At 43.5% G+C, this 23,331-nt stretch overlaps 1 protein-coding gene across 1 annotated transcript in view; it reads left to right on the top strand.

Annotated features, from left to right (window-relative positions):
* CCDC69 (coiled-coil domain containing 69) overlaps positions 1 to 22,891 on the top strand; it is a 51,395-nt gene extending 28,504 nt beyond the window's left edge. The window contains exons 3-9 of the mRNA XM_064366534.1: positions 1,597 to 1,703; positions 4,197 to 4,284; positions 16,486 to 16,559; positions 17,804 to 17,905; positions 18,391 to 18,510; positions 19,490 to 19,587; positions 20,333 to 22,891. Of these exons, the coding sequence (XP_064222604.1) occupies positions 1,597 to 1,703; positions 4,197 to 4,284; positions 16,486 to 16,559; positions 17,804 to 17,905; positions 18,391 to 18,510; positions 19,490 to 19,587; positions 20,333 to 20,510 (767 nt within the window). The 3' untranslated portion in view covers positions 20,511 to 22,891. The remainder of the gene's footprint in view (positions 1 to 1,596; positions 1,704 to 4,196; positions 4,285 to 16,485; positions 16,560 to 17,803; positions 17,906 to 18,390; positions 18,511 to 19,489; positions 19,588 to 20,332) is intronic.
* The last annotated feature ends 440 nt before the right edge of the window (positions 22,892 to 23,331 follow it).

The raw sequence follows: 23,331 nt of genomic DNA, 5'->3' as shown, positions 1-23,331 counted from the left end.
GGGATTGTGGAGGACCTTTAATGGACACTCTGACAAATAATTGGAGTGGCACTTGTGCTGTAGTCCAATTGACTATCCCTTTTACCCTGGCATTTCATCAACCAGAGAAAAAGAAATTACAACATCGGCAAATAAGAGAAGCTCCTTATAAGTCTTTTGATTCTCATGTCTATTTAGATACAATTGGAGTTCCTTAAAGAGTACCAAATAAATTTAAAGCCCAAAATCAGATAGCTGCAAGATTTAAGTCAATGTTGTTCTGGTAGGTAACAATTAATTTTTAAAAAATTGTAAATTAGATAAACTACATTTATTACAACCCACAGCGGTTTGTTAACTATACTAAAGATGCTGTCAAAGGAAGAGCTGAACAATTAGGATCCACTAGCCAAATGGCCTAAGAAAACAAAGCCCTAAATATAATATTAGTGGAGAAAGATGGTGTTTGTGTTATAATTAAGACCCAGTGTTGTACCTTTATTCAACAACACTGTTCCCAATGGGAGCATAACAAAAGCCCTCCGAGGACCTACTGCTTTATCAAATAAGCTAGCTAAAATGCTGGCATCAATAAGCCCATTTCAAATTGGTTCAGTCAATGGAAAGAAACCATAACCTTAGTTCTTACCTCTCTAGCAACTGTGGTAATTATACTTCTTGTTAGATGTTGTGTCATACCATGCATCCAAGGACTTGGTGCAGAGGCTAGTAAACATAACTCTTACTAAATTATCCCCCAACCCCTCCTCCACCCTTTTCAGATAGATTACTTCTTTTAGAAGAACAAGCAGAATCACTAAGCCAAGACATGTTAAGGAAATTTGAAGAGGAAAAAAAAAAGAAAACTGTAAAAATTCAAGATTAGGGATTGTTCTAGTCAACCCCAAGTTTCTCTGCAAAGAATCAGTATGTCAGTATGTTCAGCTCTCTTATTCTTTAATTCTCTATTTTAAAGTTTAACTTCCTTGTTGTAATCAGTAGTTCACATCTATTCCTCCTCCTCCTAGCTCCATCCTAACTCATCCTGGTCACCTGATCACTCCTGGCTATCTGCTCTGACATGCCCATAACTATCCTTCTTGCCAAAACACCCACCCTGCTACTCCAGCTTGGACCCCTCTTCTTTTTAAAATAGCCAATCACGATTAGTCTAGCTTGTGTGATCTGACACTAGCCAATAGGGATGACATAGTAGTAGGGACAATCCCTGTCAGGCATAAGTACCCCTTCCCCTCCTTGTCCAAGGCATGCAGAAGCCATCATTGCTCCATCCATGCACCACACCCTTCTATAGAAGTAAACTGCGTTGCTGGGGGGATGTAAAATAATAATAAATTTAAAAATTAAAAATGGGGTAGAACATGGAGACCAGGGGACAAAATGAGACCATTGGTTTATTCCTTGAAAGAGGATCCCCAAATCCAGAGAGACTCAACAGTCTGTCTCTGGAGACTGGTCCCACCTGAAATCATTCTTGAGGCAGAGACCAGTGTTCTCATTCCTTAGCCCCAATTCCCACACTCTCTCTATCAGCCCTGACTGCACTTCCGCTCTGTGAGTTTTTTTTTTTTTTTTTTTTTGCTTTTTCATCTCTAGCTATAACTGTCCAGCTCTGTGTATCAGAGGAGGCTGAGCAGCACCAGAAGGATATAACCAGAATTCTCCAGCAACATGAAGAGGAAAAGAAGAAATGGGCACAACAGGTAAGTCCAGATGCCCCCACCCCCTCTCTTTCTCCTGCTCAGCTAACTTTGGTGAATCCCAGAGTGAGGGCCTACATTAGGTTTTTGTTGCTGTTGTAAGAGTCCCTTACTCATCTTGTCAAGAAGGGAGTCCTTTTTCTGTTAAACACATATTTTTATCAGGCCACTGTGTGCTGGGAACATTGGTTAAAGCAAACAGAGCTGGCAGCTGCTCTCACGAAGCTGAGAGTCTATTTGGGAAGAGTAAAAGCCGTTGATGCTGCTGCATTAATTGCCTTTCTGGACCCCACTCATGGTTGGGTGGGACCATGGAACTCACTCTGGCTGATGCATTATAGAAAGAAGAACCAGTGTCACTTCTGGGCTAAGCGTTTAGTTGCCAGCTGAAGACCCTCAAGGTCTTTCTGTCTAGCTAAGTGACAGCACCTTTTGAATGGCTGCTCCATCAGACTGATCCCTGGATGATTATCCCTGGATAATCCTGGATAATCCCTGGGCAGCAGAGCTCCCTACCATATAAAATGGGGAGGTAGTGAGTGCAAAATAAACCTTTTGTCTTAAGCCACTGAGACTTTGCCACTGTTTGTTATGGTAGCATAATTTAGCCTATCCTGACTGAGACAGAAAGTCAGATGCTAAACACAACTACACAGAACTACATACTGCAACTATAAGTGCTATGAAAAGTTTACAGAGCCATGAAAGGACACAATAGAACCCTTAGCCAAGGCTGTGGGGTCAGAGAAGTCCTCTCCAAAGGGATGACACTGAGGCTTTAAAATTACCCAGAAATGAAAATTGAGGGACGCTACAGATTTCCAGCCTTTATCAGTCAAATGTCAAGGCCATGAAACATGAGGAAAGACTGGGGAACAATTCTTGATTGAAGGACACTAAGTGATGGGATGGCTGAATGTAACCCACAGCCTGGGATTTCCTTTTCCTCATTCTAACTTGGTAACTCACCCTTCCTCTCTCTCTGCCTCCATTTCTTCCTTTACGAGAGGGAGCGGGTAGAGCAGCAGGAAAGATCTGGTGGTATACAAAAGTTTCCTCTAAATTATCTTTAGTTTAAATTATAAATATGAAACATGTTAAGGGTAAATATTGAAAATTCTGAAATTTAAAGTCACTTTTTAAAAATGGCTCTGGGTTGGTCATGGTGGCTCATGCCTATAATCCCATCACTTTGGGAGGTCGAGGAGGGTGGATCACCTGAGGTCAGGAGTTTGAGACCAGCCTGGGCAACATGGCAAGACCCCCATCTCTACAAAAAATACAAAAATTAGCCAGGTGTGGTGACACATGCCTGCAATCCCAGCTACTTGGGAGGCTAAGGCAGGAGAATCGCTCGAACCTGGGAGACAGAGGTTGCAATGAGCTGAGATCACGCCACTGCACTCCAGGCTGGGTGGCAGAGCAAGACTCAAAAAAAAAAAAAAAAGGTTCTGTAGTTATAAACTAATTGCTCTATTAAATTGCATGTTTATTTGTTACAAAAGATTTTCTGCTAGATTTTATTCACTCAGTGGACTTGCTGGGGGAGATTACTGGGTGCAGGGAGGGTATGGCCTGGGCACTGCTAGGGGTACAGGGAGAAATCAGGGTCAGACCCTGCCCTCAGGGGTTCCCTGGGTGGAAGCCTGCAGCCAGTGCCCCCACACACATTAAAATGGTCTTTGCTTAGACACATTTTTCAGAAAGACACCTTTTATGAAAGGTAGGTTAACTATGCATCTGCCAGTCTTTAGTGTGTTTTGGTAGAATTACCATGGTAATATCATTTGGCCTTGACCATTACCTGTGGAATCCTTAACCTTCACACCTGTAAGGGCCCCAGGAATCGTTAAGTTGAGTCCCTTCATTATAAAGGGGAGGGAGCTCATTACACAGGAATGCAGTGGTGTGCTGGGGCTAGAACCCCTTTAAGTCATGTCTTGCCCCATCAGCTGTACCTTACAGGTGGTAAAGGGACTAGAAAACATCTCGAGTGTGGGACAGTGAGAATGGCTGGGAGGGTTCAGCCTGAAGAAGAGAAACGTTGGAAACACAGCCACTGGGCTCAGATCTCTGAGGGGCTGCTTGGGTTGAGGGAGCAGCCTGGCTCTGTGTGACCCCAGAGGGCAGATCTGGAACTTGATGATAGAAGTTAGAGGTCACTTGCAACAGTAAGCCTTACACAAGCAGAGAAACACCATAGAAGGCTTCCTGCCTTGAGTAAGCATCAGGATTAGAATACTCCTAAATCCTTTTCCATGCAGATAATTCTATGGGAACCCCCTGCTAAACCCTAAAGAAGGCAAATTCTGCCATGCCTGCTGTATCTTGGAAGTCTTGTGCCTTCTCTGGGCATAGCATTCCAATCCCTCAGAGGAAGAGTTAGGACTCTGGTCGCCAAGTTACACACAGGCCCAGGTGAGTGGATAAGAGATGCTGTGCTGAACCTGCTGAACCTGCTCAACCTCAGTCCTGCCCGGGACTCTCTGCCCCCAGGTGGAGAAGGAAAGGGAGCTAGAGCTTCGAGAGAGGCTGGATGAGCAGCAAAGTGTCCTGGAAGGAAAGCATGAAGAGGCCCTGCAAGGTAAGGCAGAGATGTTCCACTGGCCAGGGTGTGGGAGGCACTTCCTTCTGGCCCCACCTGCCGAGTTCACTGGGCATTCCCACTGGTCCCTTCCTCTCTCTGGTCCATAAGCAATTAACTCAAATCTACAGAGTCCTTGCCCCTAGAGGGGTGATGGACTTTTCCTTTGGGGCATAGCTTCAAGAGGCTGGCATCAAGCTTTTTTTCCTTATTTGAGAGGTATTTTTTTCTTTCCATTTAAAAAGCAATGCATATTCATTAGAGGAAATTTGGAAAATCCAAACAAATAGACGAATTTTTAAATACACATATTCCATCCCAACGATGATGGTAGCTCTTATTTATTGTTAGATGGATTATTTTTAAAAATAACGTTCATTCCTCTTATATCACCAAATGTGATCATCATAGAAAATTTGGAAACTGTAGATTAGACAAAAAGATCTTACAGCACAGTGGTTAAGATCTCATTCTTGGTTGGGTATGGTAGCTCACATCTGTATTCCCAGCACTTTGGGAGGCCAAGATGGGTGGATTGCTTGAGCTGAGGAGTTCAAGACCAACCTGGGCAACATAGCAAGATGCTGTCACTATTAAAAATAAATAAATATATGATAGATAGATAATAGATAGATGGACGGATGGATAGATAGATAGATCTCATTCTCTAGAGCTCCAGCCCCTGGGTCTAAATTTTAGCTGCATTGCTTACCAGCTCTGTAACCTTGAAGAAGTTACTTTACCTCCCTAATAGGATCTTTGTAAGAATTAAACAATTCAATGATAGATAGACAGAGATAGAATTTAGAACAGTGCAAGATACTTAGCAATAATTCTTAGCACTAATTTTATTATTGAAAAAATTTAAATCATAATTCCACTCAGAGTTAGCCACTGTTCCCCCTTTGATATAGATTCCTTCCATTTCTTTTTCTACTTATATGCATAGAATATATATCTGTACACACACACTTTGGGGAGAAGAGGTAAATTATTTTTTTCACTTTGAGTTGCATTAGCATCCAGTCATTAAACTCTTCTATAACATGAGTTTTAGCAACTACATAGCATTCCAATGTGTACCCTTGTTCGTTTAACTGAGTCCCTTTGTTAGGCATTTAGATAATTTCAAGATTTTTGTCATTGTTTACAGCAGCAGTGATACTTACATAATGAACCCCATTTTGTAAAATCTCTGTCACATTCATGATTTCAGCTTTAGAATAACATCCTAGTAAAACTGGTGTGGCAAAGTTTATGTATATATTTTTTATTTTGGTAAACTAGGCATAAGATTTACCATTAGAGACATTTAGTACATTCACAGTGCCATCACTCCGAAAGGAAACTCCACACCCACCAAGCAGTCACTTCTTTTTTTTTTTTTTTTTTCAGACAGGGTCTTGCTCTGTTGCCCAGGCTGGCGTGTAGTGGCATGATCTTCACTCACTGCAACCTCCACCTCTTGGGCTCAAGCAATCCTCCCACCTCAGCCTTCTGAGTAGCTACAGGCACTTGCCACCATTCTTGGCTAATTTTTATATTTTTTTGTAGAGATGGGGTTTTGCCATGTTTCTCAGGAGGGTCTCAAACTCCTGGACTCAAGTGATTTGCCCACCTCAGCCTCCCAAAGTGCTGGGATTGCAAGCATGAGCAACCATGCCTGGCCTAAGCAGTCACTTCTTATCTTACCACTAGCCCCTGGCAACCACCAATCCACTGTCTGTCTCTATGACCTCGTCCATTCTGGACATGCATATAAATTGTACAACCTGTATGATCACCCACATCTGACTTCTTTCACATTGGAGTGTTTTCACCTTGGAATGTTTCCAGGGCTCATCCGTGTTGCAGCATGCATATACACTTTGTTTCTTTTTATGGCTGGGTAATTTGCCATTGTGCAGACACACCACGCTCTATTTACCCATTCATCATCAGTGAACACCTGGGCTGCCTCCACCATTTAGCCACTGTGAACAGTGCCACTAGTTCTTGAACAGCTGTTTTCAGTTCCCCCTGGGTGTACACCCAGGAGAATTGCTGGGTCATACGATAATTCTGTGCTTAACTTTTTGAGAAACAGCCAAACTGTTTTCCACAGGGGCTATATCATTCTATGTTCCCATCAGCAATGCACTAGAGTTCCAGTGGTGCCACATCCTTGTCAACACTTGTAATTTTCCATTATTACTATTGTTGCTATCATAGTGCATGTAAAGTGGTATCGAATTGTGGCTGTGATTTGCATTTCCCTAATGCCTAATTCTGTTGAGCATCTTTTCAGGTGCTTCTTGGCCATTTGTATATCTTCTTTGGAGAAGGTTATGTATGTTATTGATGTTATTGAAATTAACCTTGAAAATGCTCTACTGATTTTTCCTTTCGTCATCAGTATTTGCATGATCTTTCCCCAGAATTATTTATCTTCTTAAAACATGGTTGTGGCTGGGCACGGTAGCTCATGCCTGTAATCCCAGCACTTTGAGAAGCCAAGGCGGGCAGAACACGAGGTCAGGTGTTGAAGACCAGCCTGCCCAACAGGGTGAAATCCCGTCTTTACAAAAAATATAAAAATTAGCCGAGCATGGTGGCATACACCTGTAATTCCAGCTACTTGGGAGGCTGAGGCCGGAAAATTGCTTGAACCTGGCAGGCAGAGGTTACAGTGAGCTGAGATCGCACCACTGCACTCCAGTCTGGGCGACAGAGCAAGACTCCATCCAAAAACAAACAAAAAACACATGGGCACATAGTTGTGAATATTTTATATGTAAAGGTTTATATCCTATCCTTTTCATTTAGCATTGTATCAAATATGTTTCCAAGTAATTATGCTGCTGCTACAATGTTTATAAAGGCAAGACCATAAAGTACATGGCTTTCCTTATTTCTTGTGAGTCTCGACCTCTAGATCTTAAAACAGCTTTTGCATAAAAGATGTTGCCTATATTTCACATTATGTCCTTAGATTTACCCAAGTGGAGTAACTGGAACAGAGGTCTGAATGATTTTAAGAGTCTTGAAACATATTTCAACATTAGCACACATTATTGCAAATATTGTGAAATGGAATTAAAGTCCTTGTCTGGAAATTGAAGAATTGTGGTTTTGCGTGTATGTGTGTGGCGGGGTGGGGGTTGTTTTGTTTTTTGTTTTTTGAAATGGAGTCTCACTCTGTCGCCCAGGCTGGAGTGAGTACTGTGGCATGATCTTGGCTCACTGCAACTTCTACCTCCCAGGTTCAAGTGATTCTTCTGCCTCGGCCTCCCAGGTAGCTGTGATTACAGGTACCCGCCACCATGCCTGGCTAATTTTTGTACTTTTAGTAGAGACGGGGTTTCACCATGTTGGCCATGCTGGTCTCGAACTCCTGACCTCATTATCCACCCGCCTTGGCCTCCCAAAGTGCTGGGATTACAGACGTGAGCCACTGCACCCAGCCAAAGAATTGTGTTTTAATAATACCATACCCTGTTGAACTGGAGCTATCACTCAACCTCCTTGAATCCTGTTCAGTTTCTCTATTTCTAAAATCTACCTTCTGTACCTCACAATACTTTATGGGAAAACAATTTTATTCTCAAGTCATTGCTTTGATATTATTTTAGTGTTATAAATATATTAATAAGAAAAATCTCCTACTGTAAAACCCAGGGGAGAAGAGATTGCCTGTCTTGAGTTCTTCCCATCAGTCAGAATACTTTTATAGTTATTTTTAAATTGCTTGGCACATATTACATGCTACATAAGTCTACAATGAATGAATGAAGGCATAGCATGGTGGAAATGCATGAGGTTTTATTTGTATGGGGAGAGGTACACAGATAACCACAAGAGACTAGTGGTGGTTTTCCACATTTCATGACCCTTTGTTGTCTTTTTTTCTTTTATTTTTTAAATTATCATATAGTAAAATTGACTATTTTTGAGAGGCTGTGCATTTTGATAAATTCTAATGCATGTATAGATTCTTGTAACCATCACCACAATCAGGAACAAAACAGTTCTATCACCCCTAAAAAGCAGTCTCAAACTACCCTTGTATTCACATCCTCCCCCGACCCCAACCCTGGCAACTACTGAGCTGTTCTCCATCTCTATAGCTTTGTCTGTCTGAGGTTATTACATACATGAAATAATACAAGGTGATTTTTTTTTTTTTTTTTTGAGATGGAGTCTCCCTCTGTCACCCAGGCTGAAGTGCAGTGGCACAATATTGGCTCACTGCAACCTCTGCCTCCCAGGTTCAAGCAATTCTCCTGCCTCAGCCTCCTGAGTAGCTGGGATTACAGGTACATACTACCATGTCCAGCTAATTTTTGTATTTTAGCAGAGACAGGGTTTCACCATATTGGTCAGGCTGGTCTCAAACTCCTAACCTTGTGATCCACCTGCCTCTGCCTCCCAAAGTGCTGGGATTACAGGCGTGAGCCACTGTACCCGGCCTACAATATGATTTTTTTATATTGGCTTCCTTCACTCATCACAATGCCTTTGGCATTTATTCTAATTGTTACATTTATCAATAATTCATCCTTTTCATTGTGGAGTTATATTCCATTGTTTTACTCATTCACTGTTGCAGGACATTTGAGGTAATTATGGATAGAGTGTTCTAACATTCGTGTACAGGCTTTGTGTGGACATAGGTTTCGTTTATCTTGGGTGAATAAACAGGATTGGGATAGGTCATATGATAAATGTATGTTTAGCTTTACCAGAGTGACCACCATTGTATATTACCATCAGTGATGTATGAGTTATACTGTTCCTACTTCTTGCCAATACTTGTCACTGGTTTTTTATTTTAGTTGTTCTAGTAGGTGTGCGGTAATATCTTATCATATGTTTAATTTACATTTCAATAACGACTCACGTGCTTATTTGCTGTCTACATATCCTCTTTGGTCAAATGTGTGTTCAGGTCTTTTTTTCATTTAAATTAACTCACTTATCTTTACTGTGGAGTTTGAGAGATCTTTATATATTTGGGACTAGAGTTCTTGGTATTTGCAAATATTTTCTCCTAGTCAGTGGGGTTTTTTTTTTCATTCTCTTAATAGTATCTTTCACAAAGCCAAGCTTTTAATTTTGATAAAGTTCAATTTATTCTTTTTCTTTGATTATACTTCTTGTGTCATGTCTATTAACTCTTTGCTAAACCCCAGGTAACAAATATTTTCTTCAGTGTTTTTTTCCAAAACCTTATGGTTTTGTATTTAGATGTAAGACCCATATAATCATGTGGTCTATCTTTTTTTTTCTCTCTCTCTCTCTTTCTTCTTTCTTCCTCTTTCATTCCCTCTCCTCTCCTGCCTTCTTCTTTTTCTTTTCTTTTCTTTCCGACGGGATGACTCTGAGGCCCAGGATGGAGTGCAGTGGTGCAATCTTGGTTCACTGCAGCCTTGACCTCCAGGGCTCAGGTGATCCTCCTACCACAGCCTCCCAAGTACTTGAGACTACAGTGCACATCACCATGCCTAGCTAATTTTTTTTTTTTTTTGTACAAATGGGTTTTTGCTATGTTGCCCAGCCTAGTCTTGAACTCCTGGGTTCAAGCAAACTACTGTCCTTACCCTCCCAAAGTGCTGGGATTGCAGGTGTGAGCCACCACACCTGGCCTGGTTTTTCTTTAGACTGTTAATATACATTAGTTTGAATTTTCAAATATAGTTATCCCTAGGTACCCATGGGGAATTGATTCTAGGACCCACTTTGGATACCAAAATCTGCAAATGCTCCAGTCCCTTATATAAAATGGCGTATTACTGGCATATAACCTATGTATATCCTTCCATACATTTTAAATCATCTCTAGATTCCTTATAATACCTAATACAATGTAAAAGTTATGTGAATAGTTGTTAGACTGTATTTTTATTTGTATTACCTTTTATTGTTGTATTGTTAATTTTTATTTTTTCAAATATTTTTTTATCCACGCTTGGTTGAATCTGAGGATGCAAAACCTGCAAATGCAGAGGGCTGACTGCATTGAACTAGCCTCGCATTCCTGGCATAAGCTCCACTTGATCGTGTTATATTACTCTTTTTATGTACTGCTGGCTGAATTTGATTCTCTAATGTTTTACCGAGGATGTTTGTGTCTATGTTCTTCAGGAATATTGGTCTGTAGTTTTCTCACATTGGTTTTAGTATCAGGATAAAGCTTGCCCCATGTAGTTATGTCCCCTCATCTTCTCTTTCTGGGAGAGATTATACAGAATTGGTGTTATATCGTTTTAAAATGTTTCACAGAATTTTCCAGTGAAATAATCTGTGCTTAGGCATTTCTTTCAAGGTGTTTAACTACCAATTCAATTTATTTTAATAGTTATAGGCATTTCAGGTTGTATATTTTACCTTGGGTGAGTTTCGGTCTTGCTTTTTTTTTTTTGGATGAATTGGTACATTTCATCTAAGTTGTTGAATCTAGGTGCATAGGATTGTTCAGCATATTCCCTGAATATCATTTCATATACCTGCTGCCATGTCTGTAGCGACATTTCTTTCCTTGGTCATTTGTGTGTTGTCTTTTTTCTTTGTCAGTATTGCTTGAGGTTATCATTTTATTAATTATTTCAAAGAACCAGCTTTTGGTTTCATTGATTTCCCCACCCCACCCCCCTTATTGTACCATTTCTATCTCACTGGTTTCTGTTATTTTTATTTCCTTCCTTCTGTGTGCTTGCTTTATGTTTGGTTAGCTCTTCTTTTTCTGATTCCTTTTCTCTTTTCTCTTTTTTTTTCTTTTCTTTTCTTTTTTTCCAGGGTCTTGCTCTGTCTCCTAGGCTGGAGTACAGTGTCATGACCGTAGCTCACTGCAGCCTCAAACTCCTGGACTCAAGCAATCTTCCCACTTCAGCTTCTGGAGTAGTTGAGCCTATAGGTACCCCAACACAACTAGCCAGCTAATTTTTAAGTTTTTAGTGGAGGCAGGTCTCTCTATGTAACCCAGGCTGGTCTCAAATTCCTGGCCTCCTGACTCAGCCTCTCAAAGTACTGGGATTACAGGTGTGAGCCACTGGGCTTGACCCCTTTTCCTGATTTCTTCAGCTTAGATTATTGATTTGAGACCTTTCTCCTTTTCTAATATAAACATTTAAAGTTATAAATTTTCTCCTAAACTCCGCTTTACCTGCATCACACAAATTGATGTTTTTACTTTCATTTTGTTGAGTTCAAAATATTTTCAGTCTTACTTTCCTTGAGATTTCCTCTCTGGCATTGAATATATAGAAGTGTATTTTCAAGTGTTGGGAGGTTTTCTGGTTCTCTTTCTGTTATTTGATTTCCAGTTTGATTGCATTACAGTCAGAGAACATAGTTTGTATTTTGCTGCTCTTAGAGTTTTTTAAGATTGGTTTTATGACTCAGGGTATGATCTATCTTGTTTCATGTATACTTGAAAAGAATGTGTATTCTACTATTGTTGGGTTGAGTATTTTAGAAATAGATCAATTAGATCAAGTTTCTTTGCTGGTAGGATTCAGTTCCATATTCTTGCTAATTTCTCTCTGTTTTATGTGAAACGCTGAGGAGTGTTGAAGTCTCCAATTATAATGTATATTTGTCTCTATCTCCTTTCAGTTCTTTATCTGAAAGTAATGTAGCTACTATGACTTTCTTTTGATTAGTGTTTCTTTTTCCACCCTTTTATTTTTAACCTACCTACAACATATATTTAAAGTGGGTTTCTTGTAAATAGCACAAAGTTGGTGAGTGGTTTTTTTTATATTTAGACTTTAATTTTAGATTCAGGGTACACATGCAGGTTTGTTACATGGGCATAATACCTGATGCTGAGGTTTGGGGCATGAATGATGCCATCAGGTGTGCATTAAAGTGGGTTTCTTGTAAATAGCACATAGTTGGTGGGTGGTTTTTTAAAATTTCAACTTTAATTTTAGATTCAGGGGCACACATGCAGGTTTGCTACATGGGTATAGTACAATGTAAGACTGGTTGCCTTGCCGGGAGCTCGGACACACCCCCTTCCCTCGCTGGGAGCTCGGACACATCCCCCTCCTCACTGGGAGCCCGGAAAAAAGCCCGTCAGGCCTACCCAATACCATTTTGCCCCATCCGGGCCCCACTCCCCGCCTGCCATTTTGCCCCATCTGGGCCCCACTCCCCGCCTGCCATTTTGCCCCATCTGGGCCCCACTCCCCGCCTGCCATTTTGCCCCATCCAGGCCGCACTACCCGCCTGCCATTTTGCCCCATCCAGGCCGCACTCCCCACCTGCCATTTTGCCCCATCCAGGCCCCACTCCCCGCCTGCCATTTTGTCCCATCCGGGCCCCACTCCCCACCATTTTGTCCCATCAGGGCCCCACTCACCTTGGGCACAACCAATCAAATGCCTCCACTCCCTATAAAACCCCATATCTGAGAGGAGTCCATGTGACTTCTCCGACCCCTCTTGTCGGACTGCAGAACCTCACCCAGGAGCCTGAATAAACCCTTCGCATTAGATCTTCTTGTGCTGCCCTCAGTTTCTTCGTTTTAAACTCTACAAGTACAAACCTTACATACATGATGCTGAGGTTTGGATGTAAATGATCCCGTCAGGTGGGTTTTTAAAAATTCTTTCTGACATACTGTTTTATTTGGTATGTTTAAGCCGTTTGATTAAATGTTGTTATTGATAATGTTGGGTTGAGGTCTACTATTTTAGGATGTGTTTTCTGTTTGTTCTCACTGATCTCTGTTTTCCCTTTCCTGCTTTCTTTTGGAGTATTTGAACATTTTTTAGTATTCCATTTTAACTTATTTATTATCTTTCTTACTGTATCTCTGTATTTTTTTTAATGGTTACTCTAAGAATTACAATACTTAACAATCTACTTATAATTGCTTTTTTTTTTTTTTTTTTGAGATGGAATCTCACTCTGTCACCCAGGCTGGAGTGCAATGGCGTGAGCTTGGCTCATTGCAACCTCTGCCTCCTGGATTCAAGCAATTCTCCTGCCTCAGCCTCCCAAGTAGCTGGGATTACAGGCGCCTGCCAGCAGGCCTAATTTTTTTATTTTTAGTAGAGACCAGGTTTTGCCATGTTGGCCAGTCTGGTCTCAAACTCCAGAACTCAAGTGATCTGCCCACCTTGACCTCCCAAAGAACTGGGATTAGAGGTGTGAGCTACCACGCCTGGCCTAGAATTGCTAATTTACTACATCAAATGGCATATAGAAAGCTTACCATCATGTAGGTCTATCTGTTCTCCCCCGTTTTTGTTATATTTATCTCATATATTACATCTACATACATCTAATTCCCCATCCAACAAGGTCATAATTTTTGCATTTAATCATCAATCATATTTTAAAGAACTCATGAGAAGAAGAATAGTCTATTATATTTACCTAGGTCTTTACCCGTTCTTTTACTCTTCTTACGTTCTTGAAGTTTCAAGTTTCCCTCTGGTTTCATTTGAAGAATTTCCTTTAGCAATTCTTTTAGAGCAGGTTTGCTGGTGATGAATTGTAAGTTTCCTTCATCTGAGAAAGTCTTGATTTAGTCTTCCTTCCTGAAGAATATTTTCACTGGATATGGGATTCTGGGCTTATTGTTTTGGTTTTGTATTTTCCAGCAGTTTTTAAATTTTATTCTTTTTTTTTTTTTTTTTTTTGAGACGGAGTTTCACTTTTGTTACCCAGGCTGGAGTGCAATGGCGCAATCTCGGCTCAGCGCAATCTCAGCTCACCGCAACCTCCGCCTCCTGGGTTCAAGCAATTCTCCTGCCTCAGCCTCCCGAGTAGCTGGGATTATAGGCGTGTGCCACCATGCCCAGCTAATTTTTGTATTTTTTAGTAGAGACGGGGTTTCACCTTGTTGACCAGGATGGTCTCGATCTCTTGACCTCGTGATCCACCCACCTCAGACTATTCTTCTAGTCTCTAAGATTTCTGATGAGAAACACACAGTTATTCAAGCTGTCATTCCCTATATGTAGTGTACCATTTTTATCTGGTTCCATTCCACACCTTTTTTTTTGTCATTAGCTTTTGGAAATGATGTGTCTGGGTGTGGATTTCTTTGAGCTTACTTTGGAGGTCAGTGATCTTCTTTAATCTGTAGGTTTATGTTTTGGCAAGTTTGTGGAGTATTCAATCATTCTTCAAAATTATTTTTTTTTGTACTGTACCCTTTTTCCTCTTATTCTTTTACTGTGATCATAGAAATGTTAGATATTTGAGCATTATCTTACAGGTCTCTGAAGCTCTACTTATTTTTTTTTCTAGTCTTTTTTTCCTCTCTGTTGTCCAGATTAGATAATTTTTATTAATCTATCTTGAAGTTCACTGGCTCTTTCTTATGGCATCCCATTCTGCCACCTAGTGAATTTTTGTTTCACTTATTGTACTTTTTAGTTCTAAAATTTCCTTTTGGTTCTTCTTAATAGCTCTATTTGCTAATACTTTCTATTTTTCTATTATTCCTAAGAGTGTATTCACTCTTACTTTCATTTTCTCTTATTCCTATTTTTTATTTTTCCTTCTTGCCATCAGTGGCAGTACACCCGCACTTCTTGGAGTCTTTTTATAATGGTTACCATAGAAACTCTGCTAATAATTCCTACATCTATAACATCTCAGTGTAGGTATCTGTTGAATATCTTTTCTCGGGGGTGGGGTGGTTTCCTGCTTCTTTTTATGCTGAGTAATTTTGTACTGTTTGCTGACAAATTTGGAGTTGTATCCTAGACATTTTAAATATTGAAATACATGAGATTCTGGGTTTGTTTAAATCTGTTGGGTCAGTGGTACTTCAAATTCTGGTCTTCCTGCTCAGTCTGCTGCTACTATTTACTTTTCAGTCTGCAAATAACTGCAGAATTCATTCTGTCCACGTTTCATAGCTATATTTAGTAGGAAAAACTGGATAGAGTGTGCTTCCTTCATCTTATCTGAAACCAGAACCTGTCTTGATAGGCAAATTAACAAATTAGGCCAATAATTTTTAAAAATTAAGGCTGTAATTTTTATAGGACTATTCTTATCAATTTCTTTTACTACTCTACCACAGTTATATTGCTTACCATTATTTTTTTCTTTTTTCTTTTTGGAAACAGAGTCTGTCACCCAGATCGGAATGCAGTGGCGTGATCTCAGCTCACTGCAACTTCCGCTTCCCGGGTTCAAGCCATTCTCCTGTCTCAGCCTCCCGAGTAGCTGAGACTACAGGCTTGCACCACCGCACCTGGCTACTTTTTGTATTTTTAGTAGAGATGGAGTTTTGCCATGTTGGCCAGGCTGGTCTCGAACTCCTGATCTCAGGTGATCCTCTCACCTCAGCCTCCTAAAGTGCTGGGATAACAGGCATGAGCCACCATGCCCAGCCTTGAACATTATTTCTCTCATCACTGCTATATACCTGGCCCTTTGGCTGTATTAAACTTTCCTGTCCCCTCATTTCTATTTCTCATTCTGACCATTGATTGTCAGTTCCCTATTGTCCTTTTTTAGCTGAGACAAGGTTGGAATTTTCCAAAAGGAACTTTATGAAGGAGGTGGGATGATACATACAACTGTACTGATTTGGGGAATGATGATAATTTCATCTCTGTACAGCACTGCCCTGTCTTCAAAGCCCTTGCACATTCTTCTCATGTGATTCTCAGATGACCCCATTGAGACAATCAGACTCAGTTTATTGATCCCGTTTCACAGTTGAGGCAACAGGACTTTTAGATATTTGATGTGATCTTCTCAAGGTCTCTTAGTTTTGGAGAAGCAGAACCAGGACCAGGTGGATTTCCTAGCCACATATCCAATGTACTTACCATAGTTTTGTGCTTTGGTTTGACAACTCAGAATTTAATGATTTTGTGATTTGGCTAATCCAGTTTACAAAGCATTGTCCTATGCATTTTCCATGGCCTGAGGTGGCCTTAGGTGAAAACACCTGCTGCAAGATCTTTGGATCTTAGCCTTAGTGAGGTGAGGAACCTAATCTGATAGGGTTCCTCCCAGCCTATACTTTATTTCAATTTCCATGAGATTTTATTAAATGCCTAGTACATTTCTGGCACAGCCCCCAAGCAAGCCTAGGAGATAGAAGGATGAATAAGACCATGCCCAGACTCCTGGCCTCTGTGGACCCCAGGTGATCATCTGGACCTTTATGGCCATCAAGGGGCCTGCCAGAAGGTTTTGGGGAGAAATGTCTGAGCTTATGGAGTTCTCCTTTCTCTACAGTCCTCCGGGCCTCATATGAACAGGAGAAAGAAGCACTCGCCCACTCTTTCCAGGAGGCCAGTGCTGCCCAGCAGGTGAGCGGGGCTGGGTTGTGTCAGTCTCTGGTGAGGGTCAGGGAAGAACAGTGGGAAAGCAGCATGGAGTCCCAAGGCAGCCAAAACTGACCACCTGCACCTAGGAGTGAGGGGCTGAGGTGATTGTCTTTTGTGTATCCAGGCCCCTGGGTGTGGTAACCAGGCTATTAGCTCAAGAGGACTGGGTTTGAGATGGAGATGGGTCTGTTTTTCCAAGGACTGTTGGGAAGATCTTGGAGAGGCATGGGCCAGGTGTCACAGTGTGATTAGCTTCATGGGTGGATGTACAGGGACCTGTGGAAGCATGAAGGGAAGCATCTGACTCAATGTGGCTGTGCAGGAGAGATTTCCTAGAGAGAGTGAGATCTAAGATGGAATCTGAAGGATGGGTTGGAATTCTTTGGTAAAGAAGGGTAGGAAGGCTGCCCCAGGCAGAAAAAAAGCAATGTATTCAAAGACATCGAGGAAAAGGAAAAATATGGTATATGTGAAGAACTGAAAGATGTCCAGGATGCCAGGAGTATGGGTTTGAGTGGGAGAGGGGATTAAGGCTAAGGAGGTGAGCAAGGGCCAGAGTGCGAGCCAGTGAGCCATCTTAAGGGGTTGTGTTCTATTCTAGTGGTAGTGGTCAAGGTTCAGGTGGAGGAAGTTCATGGCAGGGAAACATTTTGGAGCTAAGAATGTAGCTTGCAGCTGGGGGAGTGTAGTGATGTTTGGCTGCAGGAGAGGCTGTATAGAGGGAGCAGTGATAGGTGAGCTTGGAAAAATTCATCGAGCCTAGTTTGGATAGGTTTTGAATGCCACACTAACAATGACCTTTTATACTAGGACATTGCCCCCTACAGTATGGGGAGCCATGAAAGGCATTATAGCAAGAGATGGGGCTGGTATGCTTCTCTCTCTCTCCCTCTCACCTCCCCTCTTCTTTTCTTTCTCTTTTATTTTCCCTTCCCTTCTTTTCTTTTTTTTCTTTTCTTTTCCTTCCTTCCTTCCTTCCTTCCTTCCTTCCTTCCTTCCTTCCTTCCTATCTTTCTTTCTTTCTCTTTTTGGCATGCAGTTCTGCACTGTAAGGGCTTGTAGATTTCAAGCAGTGGTCAAAGAATGTTGATCTTGCATTGTCGTGTAGGGTAAATCAAAGACAGATTGAAGAAACCAAAACTGTTTTCCCTCTGGGATGTGGTGAAGTTCACCTACAGCCTTTATGAGGCAGGCTTTGATTGTCTCTGTCCCACTCCTTGCTCCAGGAGACCATAGCCAGGCTGACCTCACAGCTGGAGGCTTTCCAGGCTAAGATGAAGAGGGTGGAGGAGTCCATTCTGAGTCAAAACTATAAGAAGCATATCCAGGTAGGTAGCAGCACCCTGGGGGTCTTTCCTCCTCAAATCTCCAGGGAGGTCAGGGCCAGGCAACAGGAAAGACCAGCTCCTCTTCAAAGACAAGCCTCAGACCTGACACTCTCACCTACACAAGGGCCTGGAAATAAAAGAGTTCCCATTTCTCTGATGGGAGAATTAAGACTCAGAGAGCAGCATCTGGAGTAGTAAAGTACTCACGTTCTGGATTCAGAGAGCACTAGGTGCATATAGCAAACCTACCAGTTAGCACAAGTGACTCAACCTGTCTGAACCACAGTCTCCTCATCTGTGAAGGGGCTAGACCATGTGTCAAAAGGTGTTATTCTGATAAAGGGAGATAAAGCATATTAAGCACTTTAACATGGGCTAAGAGAGGAAGGTGGGTAACTTGTGAAAGTCCAACAATGAGTTGCTGGCAGAATGGGGAGGAGGGATGTAGCCTACTGACCTAATGGGGTCACTCTGTCCCTGACTAGGATTATGGAAGCCCCAGCCAGTTCTGGGAGCAGGAGCTGGAGAGCTTACACTTTGTCATCGAGATGAAGAATGAGCATATTCATGAGCTGGACAAGCGGCTGATCCTCATGGAAACAGTGGTCTGTGGCTGGGAGTGGCTGGGAGATGCAGCCTCAGGTCCTGCTTTCTGGGCATTTCCTTTGTAAAGCATTCAGAGGGGAGATGGTTTGCAGAGGCCCCAGCCTGGTCCACTCCAGCTTTGACTTGCCACCTGTGCTGACCACTGAGCATGGTCTGTGGCCAGGCTGGGTCAGGCAGTGGCTCCTTATCATCTGAGTCCTGTGCCTTTCGTGGCTACTGATGTCGCTGTAGCTTTGGTGATACAGGGCAGTAGCACTGAGGTCACAGGACGACAGAAGCCTCAGAAACCCTAGGGTTGAATCTAAGCAGAGATTATGTTGCTCTGGAAGAAGTCTCGCTGGCCCCCTGTGTGCCACGCAACTTATAATTTAAAAAGTAAAACTAAGGAGTTAACCAAAAGCTGCTGACTTTTAATTTTGCCACAGGAGAATGTTAAAAAAAAAAAATCTTACAGGCACTATCGTCCCATATCACCATCAGTTCTTTTCTCAGGAAGGAAAGAGGGTGAGAGTGAGATGGGACGCCAGGGTGAGTGCCCAGTGAGCCCTGGGGGCTTGGGTCACATGTTCACATGACGTGACCCGGGGCTTTATTTTAATCAGATCATCTCAAACATTCCCTGTAGGTTTTGTTCAACCATTTTTGTGGAAGCACATAACAATCTTAATTTTATTTATATAGATCATATCCTTCTGACTTTTGGCAAACAAAAAGTATTCTTTCTTCCATGAACTCTTAGTGATATGAGATGGTCAGGACTATAATTTTTTTCAACATTCTCCTGTGGCAAAAAGTCAGCAGCCCTTTGTTAACTTTTTAGTTTTATTTTTTTCTAAGTTACCTTATGGCTCCATGGAATGTAACATCTGGTTTAGAATGAATTGGTGCTTTCAGTGACCACAGATAAGAGGGACGTGATAGCACATATCATGCTGTGTGAGTTTGGCAGCTTTCTGAGCTCATTGTGATTTGTTACAGAAAGAGAAAAATCTGATATTGGAGGAAAAAATCACAATCCTGCAACAGGAGAATGAGGACCTCCATGTCCGAAGCCACAACCAGGTGGTCTTGTCAAGGTAGCTGTCTTCCTGCCTCCTTTCCTCCTGTCCCCACCCTTTTTGCCAAAATTTCCAGTTGGGAAAGTCTTAGAGGGGCCTGAGGAATGACTGACAGATGGGCCCGGGGCCTATTTAAAGAATGTGGCTCCTCCTTTCTCTGACAGTCGGGAAACCCAAGGGGGCAGCTCTGCCTGGAAACCAAAGTCCCAGTGCCTTGATTAGTATCTGTTTGTCTCCGTCCTGCCTGAGTGGACTCCGTGGGAAAGCCCAATATGGGGAAGAGGAAACAGGAAATTCATCGTGCACCAGGACTAAGTGGAATGAATCAGTTCTTAGAGCTCAGTAAATAACAGCTAGTATCATGTGTCAGACATAATTTATTGAATACTGTATATATTTTCTCATCTAACCCTCATAATTACTCAAAGAGCTGGGTCCTCCTCCTCCTCCTCCTCCTTCTTCTTCTTTCTTCTTCTTCCCATTTTACAAATGAGGAGACTAAAATTTAAAGAGAATGAATAACTTGTTCAGGATTGTACAGCTAAGTAGTGGAGCAGAGATTTGGAGCAGCTCAGCACTGCCTGCCTGTCTGTGAGGCCCACCCTCCTTGGTCAACCAATTGAATTGCCCCTTGTATACAGGCAAACGAGGAGGGCAGTGGGGGCCCTGCAGCAGGCTGCCAGTCCATCTAAGGAAGGCTTCCTGGAGGAATGGGTTGATCTCTGCGGCAGCTACTAACCCTGGGGTCTGTCTGCATCCACAGGCAGCTCTCGGAAGACCTGCTTCTCACGCGTGAGGCCCTGGAGAAGGAGGCACAGCTGCGACAACAGCTCCAGCAGGAGAAGGAGGAACTGTTGTACCGGGTCCTCGGGGCCAATGCCTCGCCTGCCTTCCCCCTGGCCCCTGTCACTCCCACTGAGGTCTCCTTCCTCGCCACATAGGGTGCAGGGCCTGGGCCCACCACGACACCTGAAGTCACAGCTTCTTTCAAGGTTTTTCCGGAGAAGACAGCAGGAGCCTCTCAGTTCTTTTCCAGGAAGGAACGAGGTGGGGAGCAAGATGGAGAGCCAGGGTGTGTGCCCAGTGAGCCCTGGGGGCCTTGGGTTACACAGAATCATCTGCCAGGCTTTGGAGGCGCCGAGAAGCATCTTCCCTTGAGTTGGCCCAGGGAATAAGCAAGAGAAGACCTTTCCTCGCTCCCCTGGCCTCTGTCCCAATCCGAGAAGTTCCGAGGCTTTCCCAGGGGCAGCCTGCGTCACAATGGCCATTTGACGAAAAGGAGACAGCCCCTGGTCTCAGCTTTTAGCTCTGCTGCCAACTTGCTGACTTGTCAACTTCCTCTAGGTGTTCTAACTCAACACTGGCCTGCTCACAGCCTCACTGTACTCCTGCACATGGTGGGGGGACTGGTCAAAGGACTCTTAGTCACCGCAGTGTCCCATTCTAGGATTGTCTGAAGGCCAGAGTAGAGATTGAGGGGAGTGTGGACAAACCCTGCAAATCAGAGTGGGAAAGGTGAGTGGCAGGGAAGGGGTCTCTGAAGGCCCTTGAGGGTGACAGGGCCAGGCAGCCTCCCCAGCTGAGGCACCACCGTTCCTGGGCCAGAGTCAGGTCCACCCGGGGCAGTATCCAGAGCTCCTCCTCCTTCACCAGGCAAGGCACATCCCCTCAGCCCTCCTAGCCCTTCAGTCGTGGTGCCACCTGGGCCCAGGGGCCAGCTTGGTGGTCGGAGTCCATTCATCTGTCAGAGCTGGAACCTCATCCCTGCACAGATGGGAAACTGAGGCACAGAGCAGCTCCCAGAGTCAAAGCTAGATCTCATCTGTCATCCTTTGCTCTGTTTTTCTCCTCAGGCTCTGGGAAGATCAGGTCTGTGATGTAATCTTCCTGACTTAATCTTCCTCTCCCTGGCCCTCACCCACTTAATTTCTTTTTCACTCCTGCTCTCTGCCTTAACTCCTCCTCCTACTGCCCCGATCCCAGGCCCAGGCTTTTTCTACCTGGCCCTCAGCTTCCCCATCAGTGACAAGGGGTGGCCAGAGAACCAACCTCAGCAGGCCATCTAGCTCTGATAGTCTGTGGATTTCAGATTCTTCTCAGGAAGCTTCAGGTCTACTGGAGACTATAATTATAACTCCTCTCCTGCATAAAGCATTTGCATCAAGCCCTTTTCATATCCCTCCCTCCCCTGGTCCTCATAAGATCCTTGAAGCAGGTTCCTATTCCTCATTGGCAACAGGGCAAACAGATCACGGGAGTCAAAGGGCCTTGCCCAAGGTCCCCACCTTCAGCCCAGGCCCTAAGCCAGTGTCAGAACAGTCAATCTGCATTTTTCATCAGTCATTCTATAGTGACATCATCCCAGACTGCCTTCTGTATTCCCCTGTGTACAGTCTCCTTCCTTTTCTAGTTTTAGAAGTTCAGAGGTGACGGTGTTTCTCCATTCCCCAGCCAAGCAGGGGAAGAGGTGAGGCTAGGGGAGTGCTGTGCTGATTCTTCAGCCGTGGTCAGACAGTTCACCCGGGAGCCTCGAGAAAAGCTCTGGAGGGAATCGTATGTGTACTTTTTCATGAAGCTTTTTGCAAAGCACATCTGAGATACATTAGTTTATTGGACTAATGTCCAAGAGTGGGCACGATTGGTTGCCAACTTATTTGGGGACACCTAAACAGATCAGTGACCTGCGTGACTTCTCAGAACCTTTCATATGCCAGTGTGTGTTGCAAACTTAAAAGAAGGGAGCTAAGTATCCCCCATCTCCCAAATCTCTTTGACCAAGTGTCTGTTTCTCCCACACCTCTCACCTCACAGGCATGTCAGGCTGCAGAATGTACTTTAGAAAGCATTGTTTTGGCCGGGCGCGGTGGCTCAAGCCTGTAATCCCAGCACTTTGGGAGGCCGAGGCGGGTGGATCACGAGGTCAAGAGATCGAGACCATCCTGGTCAACATGGTGAAACCCCGTCTCTACTAATACAAAAAAAAATTAGCTGGGCACGGTGGCGCGTGCCTGTAATCCCAGCTACTCAGGAGGCTGAGGCAGGAGAATTGCCTGAACCCAGGAGGCGGAGATTGCGGTGAGCCGAGATCGCGCCATTGCGCTCCAGCCTGGGTATCAAGAGCGAAACTCCGTCTCAAAAAAAAAAAAAAAAAAAAAAAAAAGAAAGCATTGTTTTAATTGAGAGGGGCATGGCTGGAGAAGGAGCAAGTTGTGGGGAGCCAGGCTTCCCTCCTGCAGCCTGTGGTGGATGTGGAAGGAGATCAGCTTCTCCTCACTCTGGGGCAGACAATGTATGGAAACTAAAAAGAACATGTAGCACTTTATTTACGTGGCTTCTGTGTTTTTCTGGGAGAGGGGGAAGGTGGGTCTTCACTGAGGACTTCTGCCAGTGGTGAGGATCTCTGAAGAATAAATCCTGGGGCCTGGGCGGCCCACTACTGGTTCTGGGCACCCTTCTCAAGTACCAAAGACCCACTGGCCCTTGCTTTGCCCAACTGTGGATGTGGGGCCTGGGGCTAGGGTGAAGGCTGGATTGAAGAATGGCCTTCAAAATAGGCCAAGGCTTGGAGTGAGGCTGAGGTTGAAGCGAGCGGCAAAAACTGAGTGATGGAATGGGAGAGTGCAAGGAATGAATGAGATGGCACCTTCTGCACTGCGGGGCCCTCATTGGCATCAGAAACACTGAGGTTCCCACAGGTACCTACGGCTGATTCTGCCTATTGCTCCATATCCAGATGCCTGCAGCTAGGGAGGGAGCCAGGAA

The sequence above is a fragment of the Aotus nancymaae genome, unplaced genomic scaffold, assembly GCF_030222135.1.
Source record: "Aotus nancymaae isolate 86718 unplaced genomic scaffold, 86718_ANA_hifiasm-v0.15.2.pri h1tg000064l_1, whole genome shotgun sequence".
Classification (NCBI taxonomy): Eukaryota; Metazoa; Chordata; class Mammalia; order Primates; family Aotidae; genus Aotus; species Aotus nancymaae.
The sequence above is the reverse complement of the archived record's forward strand: the minus strand, read 5'-3'. Positions and strand labels throughout refer to the sequence as shown.